This window comes from Dreissena polymorpha, chromosome 4, assembly GCF_020536995.1.
Source record: "Dreissena polymorpha isolate Duluth1 chromosome 4, UMN_Dpol_1.0, whole genome shotgun sequence".
Taxonomy (NCBI): Eukaryota; Metazoa; Mollusca; class Bivalvia; order Myida; family Dreissenidae; genus Dreissena; species Dreissena polymorpha.
In genome coordinates this window covers 111875973-111897744 of record NC_068358.1, presented here as the reverse complement: position 1 = coordinate 111897744, position 21772 = coordinate 111875973, and the positions used below count along the sequence as shown (strand labels likewise).

Below are 21772 nucleotides of genomic sequence, written 5' to 3'. Positions count from 1 at the left end.
ATAAATTAAGTATATTTACCTTTTATTAAAATGCCTTAAATAGAGACAATTATTTTATCAAATCGATTGTTAATTTATACATTACATTATCCACATGCCAATTTACAAACTTTTCTTCTTAATGATTAAGGCAAGTGTTAAATAGCTTTTACAAGATATTTACAAGATATTTGGAGGTCAAATTTGTAGGAAATAAATGTGTTTTTCAAAAAGCTGGTGTTTTTACTACTTCATCAATCTATATAACAATGGTCTTTTTTACCTATTTATTACATTAAAAAGATCACAAACATCAGTTACAAAACTCATAAATATTCCTTCAATGTCTAGTTCTCAATTGTTTGCGTTTTATTCTTTGTATAAACTTCACTTTTTTTTCGGAATGAATTAAGTCTTTAAACAACTAACAATGAAATTAAACAAAAACTTTCATTCAATTTTCAATTTAAGGGAGAGAACTCTTCTACTCTTCGTCCTCATCCAACTCAAGGATGATCTGGTATCGGTGAGTATCACGCATGTCGTTCCTTGGATTGTACAGCTCATCAATATTGAGTGGCTTGGAAAGGTTGGGCCCACTCAAAATTCCTGACATATTTGTCTGAAAAAAACATCAGCAAACAATAAATACATGTACCTCTGACCCTGCATGCTGCCAATATTATATATTAATCAACCAGTAAAGTCGACAGGGTAATTGTTAAAAAATTAAGGGGCACTACCATACACAATGTTTAATACAAAAATATAAATGAAAATCATGTAACCCAGGGGTGTGGCCGGTCATGACTCAGTCTCTACTGAAATTATTTGAACTCTTTCAGAAAAGGACAACAAAACCATATTTTGAACCAAGGATTAAACCTCTGGGCCTTCTAGTTTTAGAGGAAAATATTTTTAGGCAATCATGTTATATAAGTCAATAAAATCTTGTAATGCTCAAAGCATGGCCAATGTTGACCCCCAGGGGCATTTGGTGAAAAAAAAATTTAAGGCGAATTATATATAAAAACAAAAATACAATTTATTACAACAACATGTATGGAATTTTCAGTGTTAGAACAGTTATTTTGCTTCTATTTAATATTTAGCATCATTATAAGATAGAACCACTAAATTTAATTTGGGCACAACTTTTTATTTTTAAAATGGGATTATAAAAATTACTAAGGAAAAACTTCTCATCCTTATGAGGAACAATGAAGCAAGTTTGAACATTGTGCATTTAAAAAAGTAGGAGCACTGCCTCTGGTTAGAAATATCCTGTACACCACGCTGTATGAGGAACATGGGTGGGGAGGGATACAAACTGTTGGTTTTTTTAAGTATGAAGGTACCAAGATTGTTAATAATTACTCAGAATGATCACAATGTTTCACTTAAGCAACATAAGTAAACCACCCTGCATCTTGCTAGCCAGGTTTCAATCCACCCAAACTATTTTGGAACTCAGCTGAGATAAGGAAACCACCCTGCATCTTGCTAGCCACGTTTCAATCCACCCAAACTATTTTGGAACTCAGCTGAGATACTTCATTCTGAGCAAGTTTCATGATGATTGCCATAAGGCCACTCCAAATTGATTTGTTGGTCGTCCGATTTGCCGCAACTATTTTTTCAAAATGGAAAAAAATAATTATTTGTTTACCGCTAGCACTCATTTTTTTGTCCTTCTGTAACCATAGCGCATGTGTTTTTTTTAATTTGTGAAAAAAAAAGGAATCTCGCAAAAACGATTTTGAAGCTGAATACGAATGCCACATACATGTATAGTGTTTCGTAACCATTTTAATCGATAACTGCAGATGCTAAAAAATTCGATTGAGACGACCAGAAAAAATGGCTTCCCGCATGAGCAGCACATGTTTTCGCTGTTGTAACCATTTTAACAAATTGCGGTGAAGAGTGGCTGCAGGCAACCCTTTTAAATATAAACACATCTGCTTCGTTCTGTGACTTATTTGAATGTCTTTGTTCAAGTTCAACATCGATATTTCCCTTTTAAAATAAGGTCGTGACAATGGATTATATGCATTGCCTTTGTCCGACTTTCTGTCATTATCAATTTGATGATTGTCCCTCTTCAAGTGCTATTGCAACATGGTATACCTTTTCACAGCTTGCAACATGGTATACCTTTTCACATCTTTCACTATTTAAAACTTCAAACAAATATAAGCAGCAATATGTGTCCCTTCTTCATTGATATGGTTATATTTTGTGGTCAAAGGTCATATGCAACTTACTCCTATAAATATGAGGTCAATATTCATCGACCTCATATCGTTTAACGTCAATTTGCTGTAGCATTGTTCTGACATGAAATCATATTTGAAGCTTTAACGGCTTTAACGGCTGCAAATTCATATAACCGTGCAGAATCTTCATGGAATAGTTATTCAAAATAAAAATATAAACATTATTTTTCTAATTGCATTAGAAGATTTTTAATTAAAACTTATAAATAATGCTATTCCAGATATGAAAACACTAGCTTTAGACTTGTGTTCTACATTTTAAAGTTTAAGTGCTGAAACCTAATTTTAGTGCATTTTTATGTGAAAAGTATGTAACTCATAGATATAGTATTGCTTGTTTGTACATAGATTCTTTTCTTTGTATAAGAATTGATTTGAATGTAAACTATAGCTGTTTAAACCTGTATCTCTTGTTAATGCAAAAATTTTCTATCGAAATAAGATTTTTTTTATTTTTCGCTCCTCGCTTGCTCGAGAATTTTCCTGTTTCCAACTTTTTTTTATTTTCTTTCGCTCGCCTCTTCAACTTTTTTTTCAAAAAAATCCGTAAACCAACAAATCAATTTGGAGTGGCCTAATTGGGCAAAAATGATGTGACCTCTAGTGTTTTCACAATTTTTGTTAATATGGTATTATAAGGAAATTTATGCTTGGACCAAACTCCTTCTCACACAATCAGACAAGATATCATTGAGACAATTGTTTTGAAAACTTTTTTGGAGATCAAACAAAAAATAAGCCTCGAAGAGTTCTAACAACATTACACAATATTCATTCTAAGGATAACCGCCCCATACCCTAGCAGCAATATTATTCAATTGACCAAAAATAATTTCATAATCATACCATAATGATATACAATTAAAACATATTTTGTGAGCAAGTTACAGGATGACTAGGCAAAAAAACATGTGACTTCCAAAAAGTTTACAAGGTTTCACTATAGCCATATAAGGAAGACTCCTCCACCAACCCCGGATATTTTTTCAATAGACTGGAAGCATTTTCAAACATTAATTAATACATTTGTTCTGAGCAAGTGATACGATGACAGGACAAAAAACATGTCTGCTAGGTCTACAAGTTTTCACAAGCTTTTTCTTGAATTTGGCCTTAGGACCTTAATTTTCCCCCCAAACAATTCAGTTTTAAACTCAGACGCAATATCATTGCGATAACTGTTCAATCAAAGTTTCATGAAGATTGGGAAAATATTGAAAATGCATAACAGACAAAAAACGAAGACAAACAAAGCTGATCACAAAGCTGACCATGAGCACTTTGTGCTCAAGTGAGATAAAAATAAAAACAAGAGTTATCATAATAGTTTTTAAGGCAATTGCTTAAAAGCAAATAGATAACACCACTTAACGCCCCTTGTTCTTTCCCGACATTTTTTTTAAACAATATTGATAATAAAGATACATATTACTTATTTATTGTTTTTCACATAAGTTCTCTGTGATCATTTGTTTTATTTTATATATTTATTTGATTTTATATGGTTAATTTTTTGCTGTAATTTCCATGCTGATGCACATTTTTCCTTAATTTTCTCCAATCCATGAAAACACCATTTAAAAAACCCAAATAATAGATCATTTGGACACAAATTTTGTCTTAAAGCATTTGATAAATGTTTTACATCAAAGTAAAATATAACAAGGGCTGTTTGTAAAACATGCATGCCCCCCCATATGGGCTCTCAGTTGAAGTGACAGCCATTTTGTAAATATGTTTTTTGTCACTGTGACCTTGACCTTTGACCTAGTGACCTGAAAATCAATAGGGGTCATCTGCGAGTCATGATCAATCTACCTATCAAGTTTCATGATCCTAGGCATAAGCGTTCTTGAGTTATCATCCGGAAACCTTTTTACTATTTCGGGTCACAGTGACCTTGACCTTTGACCTAGTGACCTCAAAATCAATAGGGTCATCTGCGAGTCATGATCAATGTACCTATCAAGTTTTATGATCCTAGGCATAAGCGTTCTTGAGTTATCATCCCGAAACCATTTTACTATTTCGGGTCACCGTGACCTTGACCTTTGACCTAGTGACCTGAAAATCGGTAGGGGTCATCTGCGAGTCATGATCAATCTACCTATCAAGTTTCATGATCCTAGGCAAAAGCGTTCTTGAATTATCATACGGAAACCATTTTACTATTTCGGGTCACAGTGACCTTGACCGTGGACTTAGTGATCTCAAAATCAATGTACCGATGAAGTTTCATGATCCTAGGCTTAAGCGTTCTTGAGTTATCATCCGCAAACCACCTGGTGGACGGACTGACCGACAGACCGACCGACTGACCGACATGTGCAAAGCAATATACCCCCTCTTCTTCGAAGGGGGGCATAATAATTGCATCAAGCTTAGCTAAAAAAAATCCCTTTTTTATTGAAAAATTCCACTTTCTGACGGCAGTGCCTGTCACCATTCCCCAAACTGTGAAAAAAGGACTTAATGCATGTGCGTAGAGGAGGACTTAATGCATGTGCGTGCATAAAGGGATGTCACAGATTAGCCTAAACAGTCTGCACTGGCAAAGCAGTGACCAAGCTTTCTGCTCTACTGAGATTTTTAGTTTTACTTAGCAACAAGATGTGCTTGGGAAACACAATTTCCCCCTATATATTTGACCTTGACCTTGATGGATGACCTTAACATTTCACCACTCAAAATGTGCAGCTCCATGAGATACACATGCATGCCAGATATCAAGTTGCTATCTTCAATATTACAAAAGTTATGGCCAATGTTAAAGTTTGACACAAACAAACCAACAAACAGACAGGGCAAAAATAACATGTCCCCCAGTATAGACTGGGTGACATAAAAATCCAGTTTAGGCGGAAAGTGTATTCCCTGATTAGCCTGTGCACACTGAACAGTTAAATCTGGGAAGGCACTTTAAGCACATGCATTAAACCCCCTGTTTAAAGAGCTTGGCACATTCACATACATTAAAGCAATATGTCATTGCACACAATTTTTAAGATGAAGGTAATGTAAGCAATCACTTACAAGCACAATTGATGCAATTAAAATAGTTGCTCCCAGAAACAGATGCATATGGTAGTTCCTTTGCTTTTCAGCATACACCTTTGCAAAGGGTCCACTGACTACAGGCAGATGATCAAGGGTGGCACCATAATAGAGAGCTTTCTCTCTGGGGGTCATGTACTCCTCGGGATAATTTTCCTTATGCCAATCTTGCAGCTCCTGCTGAAAGGGGCTGTTGTGGGGGGTCACAGAACCTGTCAGCAATACACAACATTTTTATCAGTAAATTCCTGAAAAAGTCATCCAGAAACTGGTGTTTTGTTTAAAATTACTTACAAAACACTGAAAGGTCTGACAAAGCAAAGCAGCATGAAAAAAAGCATCATTCCTACCTTTTAATTCAATGTTAACCTATATTTTAGTTGAGTATATGGGCCCCTTGGCAATAATACTAAAACATATAGCATGATACATTAATTCAGTGCTTTCCACAGGCAATTTAACGGTCCCTCAGCAGGGCGCTTGAATTTCGAAATCAGAGTCCGCGGAGCGCTTGAAATTGTCCGATCAGTGTATTCTGGCAGTTACTGCAGCTTAAGATCAAAGGGATATCGACTTCACCGAAAATTTTGAAAGCCGATTTACAATCGTTTGTGGCTTTACCCAACTAAAGCCCGCCTAAAGGCGAAGCGTCATTGTATTGGAAAATCAGTATTGGCCAATGATAGTGCACGCTTTGTATGAACGACAGCACTGGTAGGAAGACAATACCTGCAGTTAAGTCATGCAGACGACTCTTGACGTACATGTAATTGCCACGTTAACACGTTTTTAAATCCAAAACACACTTCCGAATGTACATATTACCCAGACGTTGACATATTCTTGCGTCAAATAAGCAGTGTAAATTTACTTTGTGTTGACCGTTTTTCTTAATTAAAAGGGCGCGAAAATTATGCAGCATGTACAATGTCTTGTCATTTGCATAGAAAGCGTGGATGTATTCAGCGTTGTATAAACCAGAACACAACACGTCCGGGGATTGACCCCTGTTCAATGGCAATATTTCATCAAATCTATAAATAGTCACTTAAGCCGAAATTTATTTTATACTTTAAAAAAATGGCAACGTTTGTGTTAAAGAAATTATTGAGAGCAATTATCGTCAATATTTACCAGAAAGTGCTTTAAAAAATGGAATAAATGGGATTATCGTGTAATGAATAAAAACTTGAAAAGTAGCAAGTATGCAGTAATAGAGTCGGGTTGAAACGGATGTATTGGGGAATCGTTCGAGTCGAGATTTTATTATCTATGCAGGAAAGTTTAAAAACAATTAAAATCTATCTTTTTAAATGACTTTATAGCTTGGGGATTTTCTTGAAGAGTCATAGCGCATCAAATGACGTCTTTTTACGCTGTTTTTCTTAGAGTTTTAGCGCTCCACAGAACGTCAATTGACATGTTAATTTTTTTTTTAATCAACGTCGGGAGGGGACACCTCTCCCGAAGCTCCTATCGGCCCGGGGTTTGTGCCAGACATTGACTGATTAAATTCGATTTGATGTAGAAAATTGACACAGGAGGATTCTCAGCCATAAGTTCCCTGGATTTTGAGCCTAGCTTAACCCCTGGTTCATCTGACTACCTTGCGATTTCAAGGTCATCTTTAATTTCATTTTCTTGAAGATTTACCAGTACACATACTATTACTAAAGCTAGAATTTAACTTTCAGGTTCCCACAATTTAAGTCTTTCCTGAGATTTTAGTTTGATACCAAAATAGCACTTGAATCAATTTAATGTCTCATTCTTAAGACATGTCGTACAGTTTTCAAAGTGCGCAATGACCGATTCACAACTGCAAGTTTAAACAAGCAAATTTGTAGAACTGATATCTCCACAAAATAAATTTGTTAATAGATGGGTTCTAAAAAGTAGGGCTGTAACGAATGCACTATGTGACGAATACGATACGTATCACGAATACAGGGTGGCGAATACGAATATTATTTCCGAATATGTATTTAAATGAACAAAAGTAATACTGACAACTTGACATGACATTATACAGTATGAAACTGGTAGTATTTGTCAATTTGATTAATTACGTATCATTGAATACTGAAAATATGAAATATAACACTTTGAAATAACAAAACACTGACTAAACTTTGAACACAGTTTTGAAAACATGACTAGTACCAATAAAATCCTTGAGTAGAACAATTAAGCAACTTGACATGACATTATATAGTATGAAACTATGACTATTTGCCGGTCAAGGATATAAATAGCATTCCCTTTGCTAAGCTCCATTTTTGTTGAGAAGTTGCACAATCATTGTCGTAAAGATAAACAAAAAAGAAATTCCATCTGCTAATCCTTTGTGTGTATGTTTGTGCATCAAATCACTCGTATTTACCTAAATAAACATTAAACAACCATCGAAAGATTTTTCAATTCAATGTCGTAAATATTGAACCAGTGCCCGCCATTTTTGTTGATAATCTCACTGTGTAACATATTGGATGGGGTAAACATGATGAAAAACGTTGGAATAAGGAGAAGAACATTTAAATATAGGGGTTTATTGTATGAACCTTCATTTGTTATGTAAGATCAGATGATCAAACTTTCAAACTCAAAACCACGTTGTTCGTATTCGTTAAATATTCAGTTTGGTAGGTGGCGAATAATGAATACGATTTGTCCACAGCCGTATTCCAGTAATTCGAATATTCGAATGTAACATTATAGCCCTACTAAAAAGCCCGGGCATTGTCGCACAGGTTCTCTGCTTATAACTTAGGTACATTTATCTCTCCAAAAGATAATGTCGTTCTTTCTATTTCACATATTTTTAGATGCTGAAGATTAAATCTACGCATTTGATTTGAAACAGATTCACAAAATCCATAGGAATCAAAATGCCTTAACTCTTTACCAAACAACACATTTTGGACTGCCCCAATTTAAAAGAGGTTGCAGATGACAATTAAATTGTAATTGAATATGAAGGAAATGATCAGGTAGAGTAAAAATATTTGTGATAAAAGAAGAAATTACTCAGCTACAAACCCGTAAAATCCTGTTAGTGTTTGGTAAAGGGTTAATTATCTCTGGTTCCTTCTTACAGCCTTTCACATATTTATAACAAATACAATAGTAGCATCTTTCTTTGTAAAGAATCATGATCTCAAAATATAATTAACAACCCACACATCCCAAACAGGCCTGAGAATATTATGATAATCTAATGATTATTTCTTTATATTTATAAATGTATTTAGATAAGTAATACATTTGACTTCTAAGATCAATTCATAACTTATATTAAGAAAATTACAAGGGACAAAATTGTCACAAAACCAGGTTTTCATTGTGAAAAAAAATCTGATAAAGGGAGAAAACTCAAACTGAACTTTTGAAATGACAAAAAAAAATTAACCCCCTTTGTAAGTTTTTTTTTTTTTTTAAATCTATTTTTAGTCGTGGCGACCTTGACATTGGAGATATTGACGTGATTCTTTCGTGGGACACACCGTCCCATGATGGTGAACAAATGTGCCAAATGATTTTAAAATCTCACAATGAATGACATAGTTATGGCCAGGACAAGCTCATTTATGGCCATTTTTGACCTTTGAACTCAAAGTGTGACCTTGACCTTGGAGATATCGACGTAATTATTTCGCGCGACACACCGTCCAATAATGGTGAACAAATGTGCCAAATGATTTTAAAATCTGACGATGAACGACATAGTTATGGCTCGGACAAGCTCATTTATGGCCATTTTTGACCTTTGAACTCAAAGTGTGACCTTGACCTTGGAGATATCGACGTAATAATTTCGCGCGACACACCGTCCAATGATGGTGAACAAATGTGCCAAATGATTTTAAAATCTGACAATGAACGACATAGTTATGGCCCGGACAAGCTTATTCCGCCAGCCCGCCAGCCAGCCAGCCCGCCAGCCAGCCAGCCAGCCCGCCCGCATTCGCCAATCTAATAACCAGTTTTTTCCTTCGGAAAACCTGGTTAATAAAATGGTCAGAAATATACATAGATCGTTGAGCAATTGACAATCATATCCACAATTCATGAGTCACAATTCACAAATAGAACAATGAATCATTAGTAATTAAAAAGCAGCCTATATGATAGTTAAGAACATTGCACTTCATTAATTTTAACACCTTCTCTTGGATACAAAGTTTGAGTTTAATATGCACTATCATATATTGACTTTTCTTGAAATGATTATGTTCATGGAAGTTGTGTTTTTAAAATCAACAAGGACTGTTTGTGAAACATGCATGCCCCCCATATGGACTGTCTGTTGTAGTGGCAACCATTGTGTGAATACGTTTTTGTCACTGTGACCTTAACCTTTGACCTAGTGACCTGAAAATCAAAAGGGGTCATCTGCAAGTCATGATAAATGTACCTATGAAGTTTCATGATCCTAGGCCTAAGTATTCTAGAGCTATCACTCGGAAACCATTTTACTGTTTTGAGTCACTGTGAACTTTACCTTAGACCTAGTGACCTGAAAATCAATAGGGGTCATCTGCCAGTCATGATCAATGTCCCTATGAAGTTTCATGATCATAGGCAGGTTTTTTTTTGGCCCGATTTTATAGACGAAATTCGGCTATATTCCCATCGCAAAAAGCATACTTTTTTCTTAACCAAATTTTCAATTTTCTAAGTATAAAAAGGGCACATAATTCTGTCAAAATGCACGCCAGAGTTATCTAACTTTGCCTGCCCAGTCCCCTCATGATAGTAAGTAAGTGTACCAAGTTTGAATGCAATAGCTTTGATACTTTATGAAAAAAGTGGACCTAAACACAAAACTTAACCAGGCGCCAACGCCAAGGTGATGACAATACTTCTTTTTTTTCAAATGACCTTGACCTTTGACCTAGTGACCTGAAAATCAATAGGGGTCATCTGCGAGTCATGATCAATGTACCTATGAAGTTCCATGATCCTAGGCATAAGCGTTCTTGAGTGATCATCCGGAAAACATTTCACTATTTCGGGTCACCATGACCTTGACCTTTGACCTAGTGACCTGAAAATCAATAGGGGTCATCTGCGAGTCATGATCAATGTACCTATGAAGTTTCATGATCCTAGGCATAAGCGTTCTTTAGTTATCATCCGGAAACCATTTTACTATTTTGGGTCACCGTGACCTTGACCTTTGACCTAGTGATCTGAAAATCAATAGGAGTCATCTGCGAGTCATGATAAAAGTACCTATTAAGTTTCATGATCCTAGGCATAAGCGTTCTTGAGTTACATATGTATCATCAAGAAACCATTTAACTATTTCAGGTTACCGTGATCTTGACCTTTGAACTAGTGACCTCAAAATCAATTAGGGTCATCTGCGAGTCATGATCAAACCTATGAAGTTTTATGATTCTAGGCCTAAGGTTCTTGAGTCATCATCCGGAAACCATCTTGTGCACGGACATACGGACCGACATGTGCAAAACAATATACCCCCTCTTCTTCGAAGGGGGACATAATAAGATATTATTAAACTGGTTTAAACACTACAAAAAAGACATGAAATTAACATGTCATCCAAAATATTTTCATCCGGATATATGGTCACTTTTGACGTATTAAAATAAAACCCGACTTTTTTCAGCTTATAAGAAAAACATGCATAAAACATGTTCTTACATCAATTCCTTTGTAAGCAGTCACCATCTGATCTTAAATGGCACTAAATTACAGGGTTTTATCTCATGTTTACAAGATGTTGTTGTTGTTGTTGGCCACAGCTGCACGACCGCAGTAATCTCCCCTGGTAAAAATCAATCAGTTTTGTGAACCCGTGGGCAGGGTCAAATTTGAGCCCAGGGGAATACTTTGAACAAATTTGGTAGAGGACTATAAGATGTAACTACATACCAAATTTAGTAGCCCTAGTCTCTATAATTATGAACAAAAAGATTTTTAAAGTTTGCACAAAATAGGCCTTATTTAAGCATATGCTCATTTTTGTGACCCCCGGGGCAGGGTCAAATTTGTCCCCAGGGGCATAATTTGAACAAACTAAGTAGAGAACTATTAGATGTCACTACATACCGAATTTGGTAGAAATAGGCCCAGTGGTTATGGACAGAAAGATTTTTAAAGTTTGCACAAAATAGGCCCAATATAAGCATATGTTCAATTTTGTGACCCCTGGGGAACGGTCAAATTTGATCCCAGGGGCTTAATTTGAACAAACTTGGAAGAGGACTATTAGATGTCACTACATATCAAATTTGGTAGCCCTATGCCATACGGATATGGACAGAAAGATTTTTAAAGTTTGCACAAAATAGGCCTTATTGAAGCATATGTTCAATTTTGTGACCCCCAGGGCAGGGTAAAATTTGACCCCAGGGGCATAATTTGAAGAAACTTGGTAGAGGACTATAAGATGTCACTACATACCAAATTTGGGTAGCCCTAGGCCCAATGTTTATGGAAGAAAAGATTTTTAAAGTTTTCGCAAAATAGGCCTTATATAAGCAAATTTTCTATTTTGTGACCCCCGGGGCAGGGTCAAATTTGACCCCAGGGGCATAATTTGAACAAATTTGAAAGGGTTCACCCCAGGAACATTCCTAAGAAATTTCATCAGAATTGGACCAGAAGTTTAGGAAAAGAAGTTAACGAACGGACGCACGCACGCATGAGGACACAGAACCATGACATAAGCCCCGCTGGCCTCTGGCCAGTGGAGCTAAAAACCGAAGGATATCATGAGCCTTGATTGTTCTTAAGCAATCACCGACACTGAAGACTAGACCGGGTATCTTGACCAGATCTAAAGCAGATTTGAATACAGCTTAGGTATTGCCAACATGAACTTTCTGACCAAGTTCCTTAAGTTTTTGATCATATGAGCCGCGTTCTGAGAAAACTGGGCTTAATGCATGTGAGTTAAGTGTCATCCCAGATTAGCCTGTGCAGTCTGCACAGGCTAACGAGGGAAGCCACTTTCTGCATAAATTGGATTTTTGCTAAAAAGCGACTTCATTTAAGTGAAAAATGTCATAAAAGCGAAAGTGTCGTCCCTGATTAGCCGGTGCGGACTGCACAGGCTAATCTGGGACGACACTTTACGCACATGCATAATGCCCAGTTTTCTCAGAACACCACCCATTTATGTGGCCTTTAGTGGTACATTCAGCAAGGTTTTCTAACATTTGACCTGGAGGCCTGGAAATTTAACATGTAACCAAAATTAAAATCAGCCTTTAAAATGTCAGGATCAACATTCTTATAAGGTTTTATCAGGAGTCATGGAAATGGCCTCTAAAGTAGTAATTTTTAGACACATGATTCGCTTTCAAATTCAGCCCAGAGCTGTCAAAATAAACATTATGACCAAGTTTCAACAAGAACGAAGCAAGTGGCTTGTAGACTCACTGGTTGTAAGGTTTTTCTAATAACTTTTAAACTGGGGACCTATTTTTTTTACCCATGTGACCAAGATTTGATTGAACATGGTCTAGATATTATCAAGATCAACATTCTGACCATGTTTCAACAACACTGAGTAATAAATGTGGCCTCTAGAGTGGTATAAAGCTTTTTCTTAGATTCTACCAGGTTTTCTAGTTTGTGTACACATACAGGTATGACCAAGATTCAAACTTGGCCAAGAACATGTCAAAATAAATATTCTGATGTTTTATCAAAAAGGAGTAATTAATATGGCTATAAGAGTAGTAATAAGTTTGTTCAAAGATGTGACCAATGTTTTAAATGTGTGTAATCCAGATTTATACAGGGCTGAGATATTGGCTATAAAAAACATTCTCACCAAGATCAGAATTGATTGATTAATGATTGAGTTGTTAATGTCCCCTCCAGAGCATTTAAAGGATTTTCATAGATTTGACCTGGTGACCTAGTTTTTGAATGTGCATGATCAAAAATCAGTCTAGATATTGTTCAGCTAAATTTTCTGACCAAGTTTTTCAGAATAGGATGAAAAATGTGCCATCTAGAGTAAGAAACAAGGCTTTTATAAGATTGTTACTGTTAACCTAGATTTTGAACACTTGAGCCAGTGACCCTGATAAGAGCTCAGTGTAGAAAATGTCAAGTTGGACACTCTGGTCAAGTTATATCATTATTGAGTCATAAATATGGCCTCTTGAGAGGAAGCAGTTTTTCTAAGATTTGACAAGTTTTAGGTTGCTCATTAAAGATTCAAAATGAGCTCAGATTTAGATGAACATTCCAACCAAAATTCATGAAAATAGAATCATAAATATGGCCTCTAGGGCGGTAACAAGGGTTTTACAAGATATGAGCTGATGACCTAGATTTGGATCAAGATTCAATCTCGGCCTAGTTGTATAAATAAATCATGAGACTAAGTGTCATTCAGATTGTTCTATATTTATTTATACATAATAATCAGAACACAATTTTATAAACAGAATTATTTAAATTAACCTATGAGGCTATGAAAGTAGATATATCGGTTTAATAGAATTCATTTTTCATCGCCAAACACTATATTTTATTGTTTTTCATGCAAATGCTTGAATTTCCATAATTTTAATGTTCATTTTTATCTTTTTGTCTTAAGACAGTCGTTTCAGCATTCAGATGTCTTAAGCTAGAACCAATGAACATTGGAACACTAGCATGGCACTCCAGGGACTGAGATAACCAAGAAACTGATTCTTAACCACACACACCCAGACTTTTCCGAAGGTGGTTTAGCCCTTTACCAATTGGATACGTATTGTTACGCATTTGTAGTTCCTTAGTTGAGTGGAACCACTGTGCTTTAACTTCCGAATCAATGTGACAGTGACGCTTCCGGTTTTTTATTCAATGTTCAGGGGGTTTTTTACTAAGAAATTGACGCCGATAGTCGGCGTCTTCCCCTACCAGAATTATTTCCCCTCAAAATACAATTTCCCCTCCAAGAATATCATTTTTCACCAAAACTTATCTTTTTTGGCATTTATTTAAGCTTTAAATAGAATATTGTTAATTTTGATTGCTTAATTATCCATCATAATACTAGCTCATTTGAGGTGGTCGCGAAAACACGTTAAAATAGAAATAAGCGTCTACGGAGTTTGATTAGAATGTGTAGTGTGCGGTTCCTGTTAATTTTTGCAATGTCATGCAGAACATTTCGCACTTTATGGCTGAAAATGTATATACTCGATTAAATTTCCTTGCTGTATTATATATTATGCTCTCCATGAATGGAGGAAAATAAAAGTCTATCTATCTATCTCTTTGTTTCAATGAAATTGTTCGCAATTTGAACAATAAACAAAAACCGGTCTGCACCAGAACATGAGCCATCACTTGACCTTACTGTAATTGAAGCACACGTGATAGCTGGCCAATCAACATTGAGTTCGCTCACACATAGTCTAATATTGGGTCATTCATGCGCAGACACTGTTTACATGGAATACACAGTTTATATTGTCGTCTGCCAACAATATAGCAGCCTATGGCAATTTGTTTAAGATAACAAATGAAAAAGAAGCGTAACAATAAATAAATAATTTCTTAGCTGATGACTTATACAACTTTCTACCGACTATCGATCTGAATTAAAGGATGATAATTAAATAATTAGTTCTATGTTGATGATGTAACACCTTTCTCAGTTTTTGCCGATTATATTTTGAATTTAAAAGGTGATAGTTAAGTTGTTTTTTTTACCCACAATCTATGCTATTGTAAAGCAATATGTCAATAAAAGTGTATATTAATTACGTATTTGCAAGGTAACTGGTTTTCATTGTCTGCAGTCAAACGATATGCACATTTTATTTCATTTGCAAAGCGCACACAATTTTTCGGATGGTCGTTTTCAGATACATTTTTTTTCGTCGATTATAATTTATTTTCGAAGTTCTTTATAGAAGAAATAGAATGACGAATACACATGCGGTGATACGGACGGTGTGGTTTATAATAATTCGAATTGTATTCACCTGAAATTTCAATTGGAAATACTATTTTAAAAAAAAATAGTAAGGGCTCTGGGTGAGGTGGGGGGCTTTGCCCTTTATTTCTTATTGGTTCATACGGCTGCGATTCCAAGAGCCCCGGCCTAATTTTCAGGATTTAAAATTTTGGACAATTGACACCACTGTTAAATGAACATGTATAAAATAACTTATGTTTGCACTTGGACAAGTACCATAATCATTATTTCTATATTGAAAACTGTATGTTATATTATGATTTGTGATATGCCCTTGTTGTCATTAAAAGAAAAATAACCAGTTGATAGTATGTATATAATATAGACATTGATTAAAACTGTTTTTATTTTTTCCCCAAATATGTCTCTTTTGCACTCTATTTTCCCCTTTCACCCAGCGTCCAGCGTCTTCCCCTTTTTCTAAAAAAAACCCTGATGTTATTCAGTGCTTTCAATTTCATTCTGCTGATGAAAATATGAACCGACTTATTAGCTGTTTTTGTATAAATATGTACAAAAAACGTGTTAGATAAATGGGTTATTTCAAAACTAAATAATTATGGTCAAGAATTGTGTGCCTTCATTACACATAACATTCATGATTTTGTTGTGCAACAAACGTTAACGGAATTGCCTAACATCAAATATTTACAGTTTTGTGTCATTGCCCCTGACACCATTGACAACATCCACTCTTTGAATTGATATGATGCTAGCTGTCAATCAATTCTTCACCCTTATTTTATCAACCATTCAAACCTAAGGCAGCTGAATACATGCTATACAAGGAGTATAAAATAAATTTTCTTGTCAAAAATCAATGCTGACCTATCTAAACAACGGCAGCGCTGAAGATACAGCATAAATAATTTGTGATAAAATTTAAAAAGGAATGCCATATCTTGTAACAAGAGGGCCTAAAAGGCCCAAAGGCGCTCACCTGAGATAATAAGATATTATTGGGTAGTGCTGCAACAATACGCCAAAAACCGTATTGCAATATATTGTCAGTTCAAAAACCCGTATTGCAATATATCGCAATATATTGCTAACTTGTACCAAAATTATAACTTGCCAATTACCCGATAATCCCATAAATTCCAATTTTAAAGCAAATTCTGGTAAATATTTCCTATAAATGTGCTCAAGAATAATAAGAAACACAAACATTCGCAAATTTTCTTAAGTATCAAATACATTTTTGAAATTGTTACTATTTAAAGATGTGATGAAATAACGTCCAACCGGGGCGTTTTTCCCACTGAACACGCGTAATTCAGCTGATGTGATGTTCCCGTTTTTATACAACACAAAATACACCCATACTTTCCATGCGACGTTCTACATGTCTGTATAATTTTCGCGCGCTTTTTATTGAGACAAACGATAAAGCACTTTTTATTTGACGCTATAATTTTTTATTGCTTTAGCATTCAAATTTGGAAGCATGTTTCCGAAATTCGGATTACAAATAATGCTCAAATCAGAATCGAACGAAACATTTACAGCTGTGCGCAATTAATTCAACGATAATCTGTTCAAAAGCATCGAATGAATGCTCCCATGGATGTAACAACGCTTCTCCGTATAATACACTTTTTAGAATGCTATTTTTACGTAAAAAATAATTTACACTGCTTTGTTTTGTTGACCTTTTTATCATTATTTGGGATGGCTTTTCTGGACGAAATGTGAGTGAATTTTTGTAAAATTTTCGTACCGGTATGATGAAAATCATATCGCAATACAATATGCGGATTGCGTATTGCGATATATACTGATATACCGGTATATTGTTGCAGCCCTATTATTGGGACAAATCTTCTGACCAAGTTTCATGAAGATTGGAAAATAAATGTGGCCTCTAGAGTGTTAACAAGGTTTTACTATAGCCATATAAGGAAAAATGCCCCGCCCCTGGTGGCCATGTTTTTAAAACAACCAAAACCATATTCAAACTCATCCAAGATATCATTGGAACAAATCTTCTGGCCAAGTTTCATGATCATGGTCGGAAAATAAATGTGACCTCTAGAGTGTTAACAAGGTTTTACTTATAAAAGCCATATAAGGAAAAATGCCCCGCCCCCGTGGTGGCCATGTTTTTCAACCAACTGGCATCATTTTTGAACTCGTCCAAGATATTATTGGGATGAATCTTCTGACCGACTTTCATGAAGATTGGACTATAAATGTGGCCTCTAGAGTGTTAACAAGATTTTACTATAGCCATATATAGCCATATAAGGAAAAATGCTCCGCTCCTTGGCAGCCATGTTATTCAAGCAAACGTAATCATTTCCCAACTCATCCAAGATATCATTTAGAGAAATCTTCTGACCATATTTCATGAATATTGGACAATAAATGTGGCCTCTAGATAGTGTTTTTCCCAGGAGGGCAAAGGGGCATGGCGCATTATTTTCAAAAAGGGCATTTTAGCGCGCAGTTTAGGCAAAAAAGGGCAAAAACGTCCCTGAATACCTGAATTAGGGGGCAACATGTAATCGCATCTGAAGCAGTTGTGGAAAAAATAACATATTAACAAGCACATTTAATGGTAATTGATGTATTTAACTTACTATGATTTATATTAATATATTTACCTTGCAATGTACATATAAGTTCCATGCTGTTTCAATAAACTGTACAGCACGACAAACATAATAAAGCAATATATGCATATGAATCTAATTATACACAGATCCACTAACATATAAATGAAACCATGTTTGTCTTATCCCATTTTCTAACAATAATCTTGCCAGATGGTTAAAATAACATTGCGAGTAAATTGATCGCTAACAATATGCAAACACTCGTTTCCGTGACATACATCCACCAAGTAGATTACAAATAAATAAATAATGTTGCTGCTATCTAAAACATTTTTATGCATCGTTGCTTATCACAGACATTTCATTAATTCCTTCTTAACGTATAATCTCCATCGTTAATTCGATCGTATACGACGTTATTTGCCATTTTTGCCGAGTCGCAATTTAATTCTGTATAGTCCGCCATGTTGATCAAATGATGTAAGCGACAGGTGCGCATAGCAACGCTAAATCGTACACGGGATTCGCATTTTGTTAAATTAGTATACGTCTCAGTAATTATTTCAATAATTAGATCTAATTATCTTAAATACGAAAGCGATAAAGAATAAATTTGTTTGTGTTTTTAAATGTAATTATGCGTAAAAATATATGTTTTGATATAACTGAATAATGCATGCAATCATGCACAATTGCCACGAGAATAACATCGAGTTTTTCATCAAAAGTCTCCGAAGTAACGATTTTTACATATTGCCGACCGAAAAGTGCGCTTGGTATGACATAGCCTCTGGCATTATCGATTGATACTGGCACGGGGTTATTCACGCATGACTAATTCACAGCTTTGGAGCAGTCTACCTATAAATCGAGCACTGTAGTAGATTAAATTTGCTCAACTAATATAGTCGATTAGACATTGACGTCTCTCGAGTAAATCAAGCACAGTCAGAGCATCACAGACAATGAAGGACGCTGATTTTGCGGACCAAGTGAGATCGTAAGGCAATAAAGATGTTATCGTTAAGGGCGCGTGGCTAAATTTGCCTTTGAAAAGAAGGGCGCGTGGCGAAATTTGCCTTTGAAAAGGGCAGCGTGGCGATCCTGGAGGGCGGCGTGCCTTTTCGCCACGCTAAAATGGCCTGGGAAAAACACTACTAGAGTGTTAACAAGGTTTTACAAAAGCAATATATAGCCTTAAGTAAAAATGCCCCGCCCCCTGATGGTCAGGTTTTTATAGAAACCAAAACAATTTTCGAACTCATCCAAGATATCATTGGGACAAATCTTCTGACCAAGTTTCATGAAGATCGGAGTGTTAACAAGGTTTTACTATAGCCATATAAGGAAAAATGCCCCGCCCCCTGGCGGCCATGTTTTTCAACCAACCAACATCATTTTCGAACTCGTCCAAGATATTATTGGTATGAATCTTCTAACCAAGTTTCATGAAGATTGGACAATAAATGTGGCCTCTAGAGTGTTAACAAGATTTTACTATAACCATATACAGGGTTCCCAGCTTTTTGTATGAACAAAATTCCCTGATTATTTCCTGATTTTTCCCAGATGGAAAATAAATATTCCAGGATAATAATTTCGACCTATTTCTTATTTTAGACAACCTCAATAAATAGCAGCTGCAGACATAAGTAAGCTACATGTTTACTACAAAGTAACCATAGCCAAGCAGAGGAATCAATTTGCTGTTTTAATTTTATGGACTTCTTGACACTAGTCGGGAAAGTCTGACCAAAAAAAAATCCCTGATTTTTTCCTGATTTTCCCCTGATTTCAGGAACTTTTCCAAATTTCCCTAATTTTTCCCTGACTGGAAAAAGTGAAAGTATTTTTCCAGGTTTTCCCTGATTTCCAGGTTGGCTGGGAACCCTGATATACAATGTAAAGCCATATAGGGAAAAATGCCCCACACCTTGGCAGCCATGTTTTTCAAGCAAAGGCTACCATTTTTTAACTCATCTAAGATATCAATGGGGTGAATCTTCTGAGCAAGTTTCTTGAAGATTGGAAAATAAATGTGGCCTCTATAGTGTTAACAAGGTTTAACTAAAGCCATATCAGGAAAAACGTCACGCCCCCTGGCGGCCATGTTTTTCAACCATCCGGCATCATTTTCGAACTCGTCCAAGATATTATTGGAATGAATCTTTTGACTAAGTTTCATGAAGATCAGACTATAAATGTAGCCTCTAGAGTGTTAACAAGATTTTACTATAGCTATTATACAGCCATATTAGTAAAAATGCCTAAATGTGGCCTCTAGAGAGTTAACAAGGCAAATGTTGACGGCGCACGACGTATGACGGACAAAAAGCGATCACAAAAGCTCACCATGAGCACGTTGTGCTCAAGTGAGCTAATAAACAAAAATTTGGGGCTGCCCTATTTAGCCATTAACAGCCCAGGGCGTCAGAAAAATTCCTGTGGAAAGCACTGCATATTAACATGATTTACCTGACAAATTATATTGTTATTTGTGGATCCAGCAAAGCACGATGTAACAGTCCTGTGATTTTATTTAGGAAATAAAAAAGAAGAAATAAAGATAATACAAGAAAAGGGTTGATTTAATTACACAGGCATCAGTATCATAAATTTGACCCCCCCACCCCCAGACCCTACCCCCCCCCCACCCCTTTAATATTCAATTAACTTCGACTTTCTCGATACATGTCTGTGTTTTGCTGCCATTTTTTGTGGACCGAATGCTTGGTTGTAAAATTAAAATGCAGTACATGTGTAGACGAAATACCAAGTGACATGTAGAGAGAAAGTCGATGTTAATTGAATATTAACGCTATTAGCCGAACAGGAGATCGATAAGTTGTGTAATCCGTTGCTTTTAATGTCTTTTAACAAATCCAGTTGCATTTTGTGGCAACTGTATGGAAACATGTGTGTTCTGGATGAAAACGGTCACATCCCGTATTCCACAATCTTTGAGCAATAGGCATATCTTGTGTATATATATACCTATACGAGGGGTATTTTTTCAAACTGTGATTCTTTGTCAATATTCGTTGTTGAAAAGTCAAACGATACACAATAGGTGTATATTTAGCAATCTGGAACCCCTGGGGTAAGCTCAGGAGGGGAGAGGGTAGTTTCTGATAGGGGGGGGGGGGGGAGGCAAATTTATGATACTGCTGCCTGTGTAATTAAATAGCCCCGAAGTAGCGTAGATTTTATCTAGTACATGACAATCCTCTTTCATGCTTCCTGATTATTCTGATGAAAAAACTGGTTGAGATTATTAAGCACCATTTGTTGCATTTCCTTATCGCTAATTTCCACAGTAACTACGTGAGTCGTGATCCGAACACAAATATCCGGGCGTTATGCTACTTCAAGGTCAACAATCAAAATCTAATACATATGCGTAGTAAATATCATGTTGTGAATGAACTTACTTCCGAATCGCACTGATTGTTTCATCAATGAATTCCACGGGCGTATAACAGTGCGGACAAGTGTCATTTTAAAGTGTAGAACTTGCCCTTGCAGTCGAAATTCACACCGGAAGCGTTATAGATTCTGATCAGACAGTATCTTTTCGACGAAAAGCACCAGGGTGCATACCACTATACATCGTGTGCTTCTACGGATCTCCAAGCAGAGTTGTCGTTCCATGCTCACATACGGTCTCAGGCATCTTCTTCTTCTTCTTCAAAGTCTTGACGATCCTAGTGGATCAACCGAGTTGTAGCACCCGTCAGGCTTTTTAGTTATCAGTAAATTCCCAGCACTATTTTCAGAACAAACACTCTTTGAAATTGTATTAAGCGGACGCGCGGATGCAACACCTTTCGACAACTAGAAAATTTTAAAGCGTTTCGTATGCAATGTAAAAAATAGACGCCGGCATTGAAAATCAATTTTGTGAAGTATCTGGCATTCTACTTTGGAAAGTTTGTGCTTTT

General features: G+C 36.0%; 1 protein-coding gene and 1 long non-coding RNA gene across 2 annotated transcripts; both read right to left on the bottom strand.

Moving 5' to 3' along the window:
- Positions 1 to 252: 252 nt before the first annotated feature.
- Positions 253 to 21427, bottom strand: LOC127877957 (uncharacterized). The gene is made up of 3 exons (XM_052424283.1): positions 21263 to 21427; positions 5292 to 5524; positions 253 to 601 (listed from the first exon to the last, which is right to left on the bottom strand). Exons 1-3 carry the CDS (start codon positions 21327 to 21329, stop codon positions 464 to 466), a joined length of 438 nt encoding a protein of 145 aa, XP_052280243.1. The 5' UTR covers positions 21330 to 21427; the 3' UTR covers positions 253 to 463.
- Positions 8693 to 9396, bottom strand: LOC127877958 (uncharacterized). The gene is made up of 2 exons (XR_008048681.1): positions 9103 to 9396; positions 8693 to 8940 (listed from the first exon to the last, which is right to left on the bottom strand). It is a non-coding gene; the product is annotated as an uncharacterized LOC127877958 (long non-coding RNA).
- Positions 21428 to 21772: the final 345 nt, after the last annotated feature.

Coding starts and splice junctions, on each gene's coding strand:
- LOC127877957 (XM_052424283.1), bottom strand. CDS start 21,329: ATGACACTTGTCCGCACTGTTATACGCCCGTGGAATTCATTGATGAAA. Junction 5,525..21,262: donor ACAATCAGTGCGATTCGGAA/GTAAGTTCATTC, acceptor TATTGCTGACAG/GTTCTGTGACCCCCCACAAC. Junction 602..5,291: donor TAATTGCATCAATTGTGCTT/GTAAGTGATTGC, acceptor TGTTTTTTTCAG/ACAAATATGTCAGGAATTTT.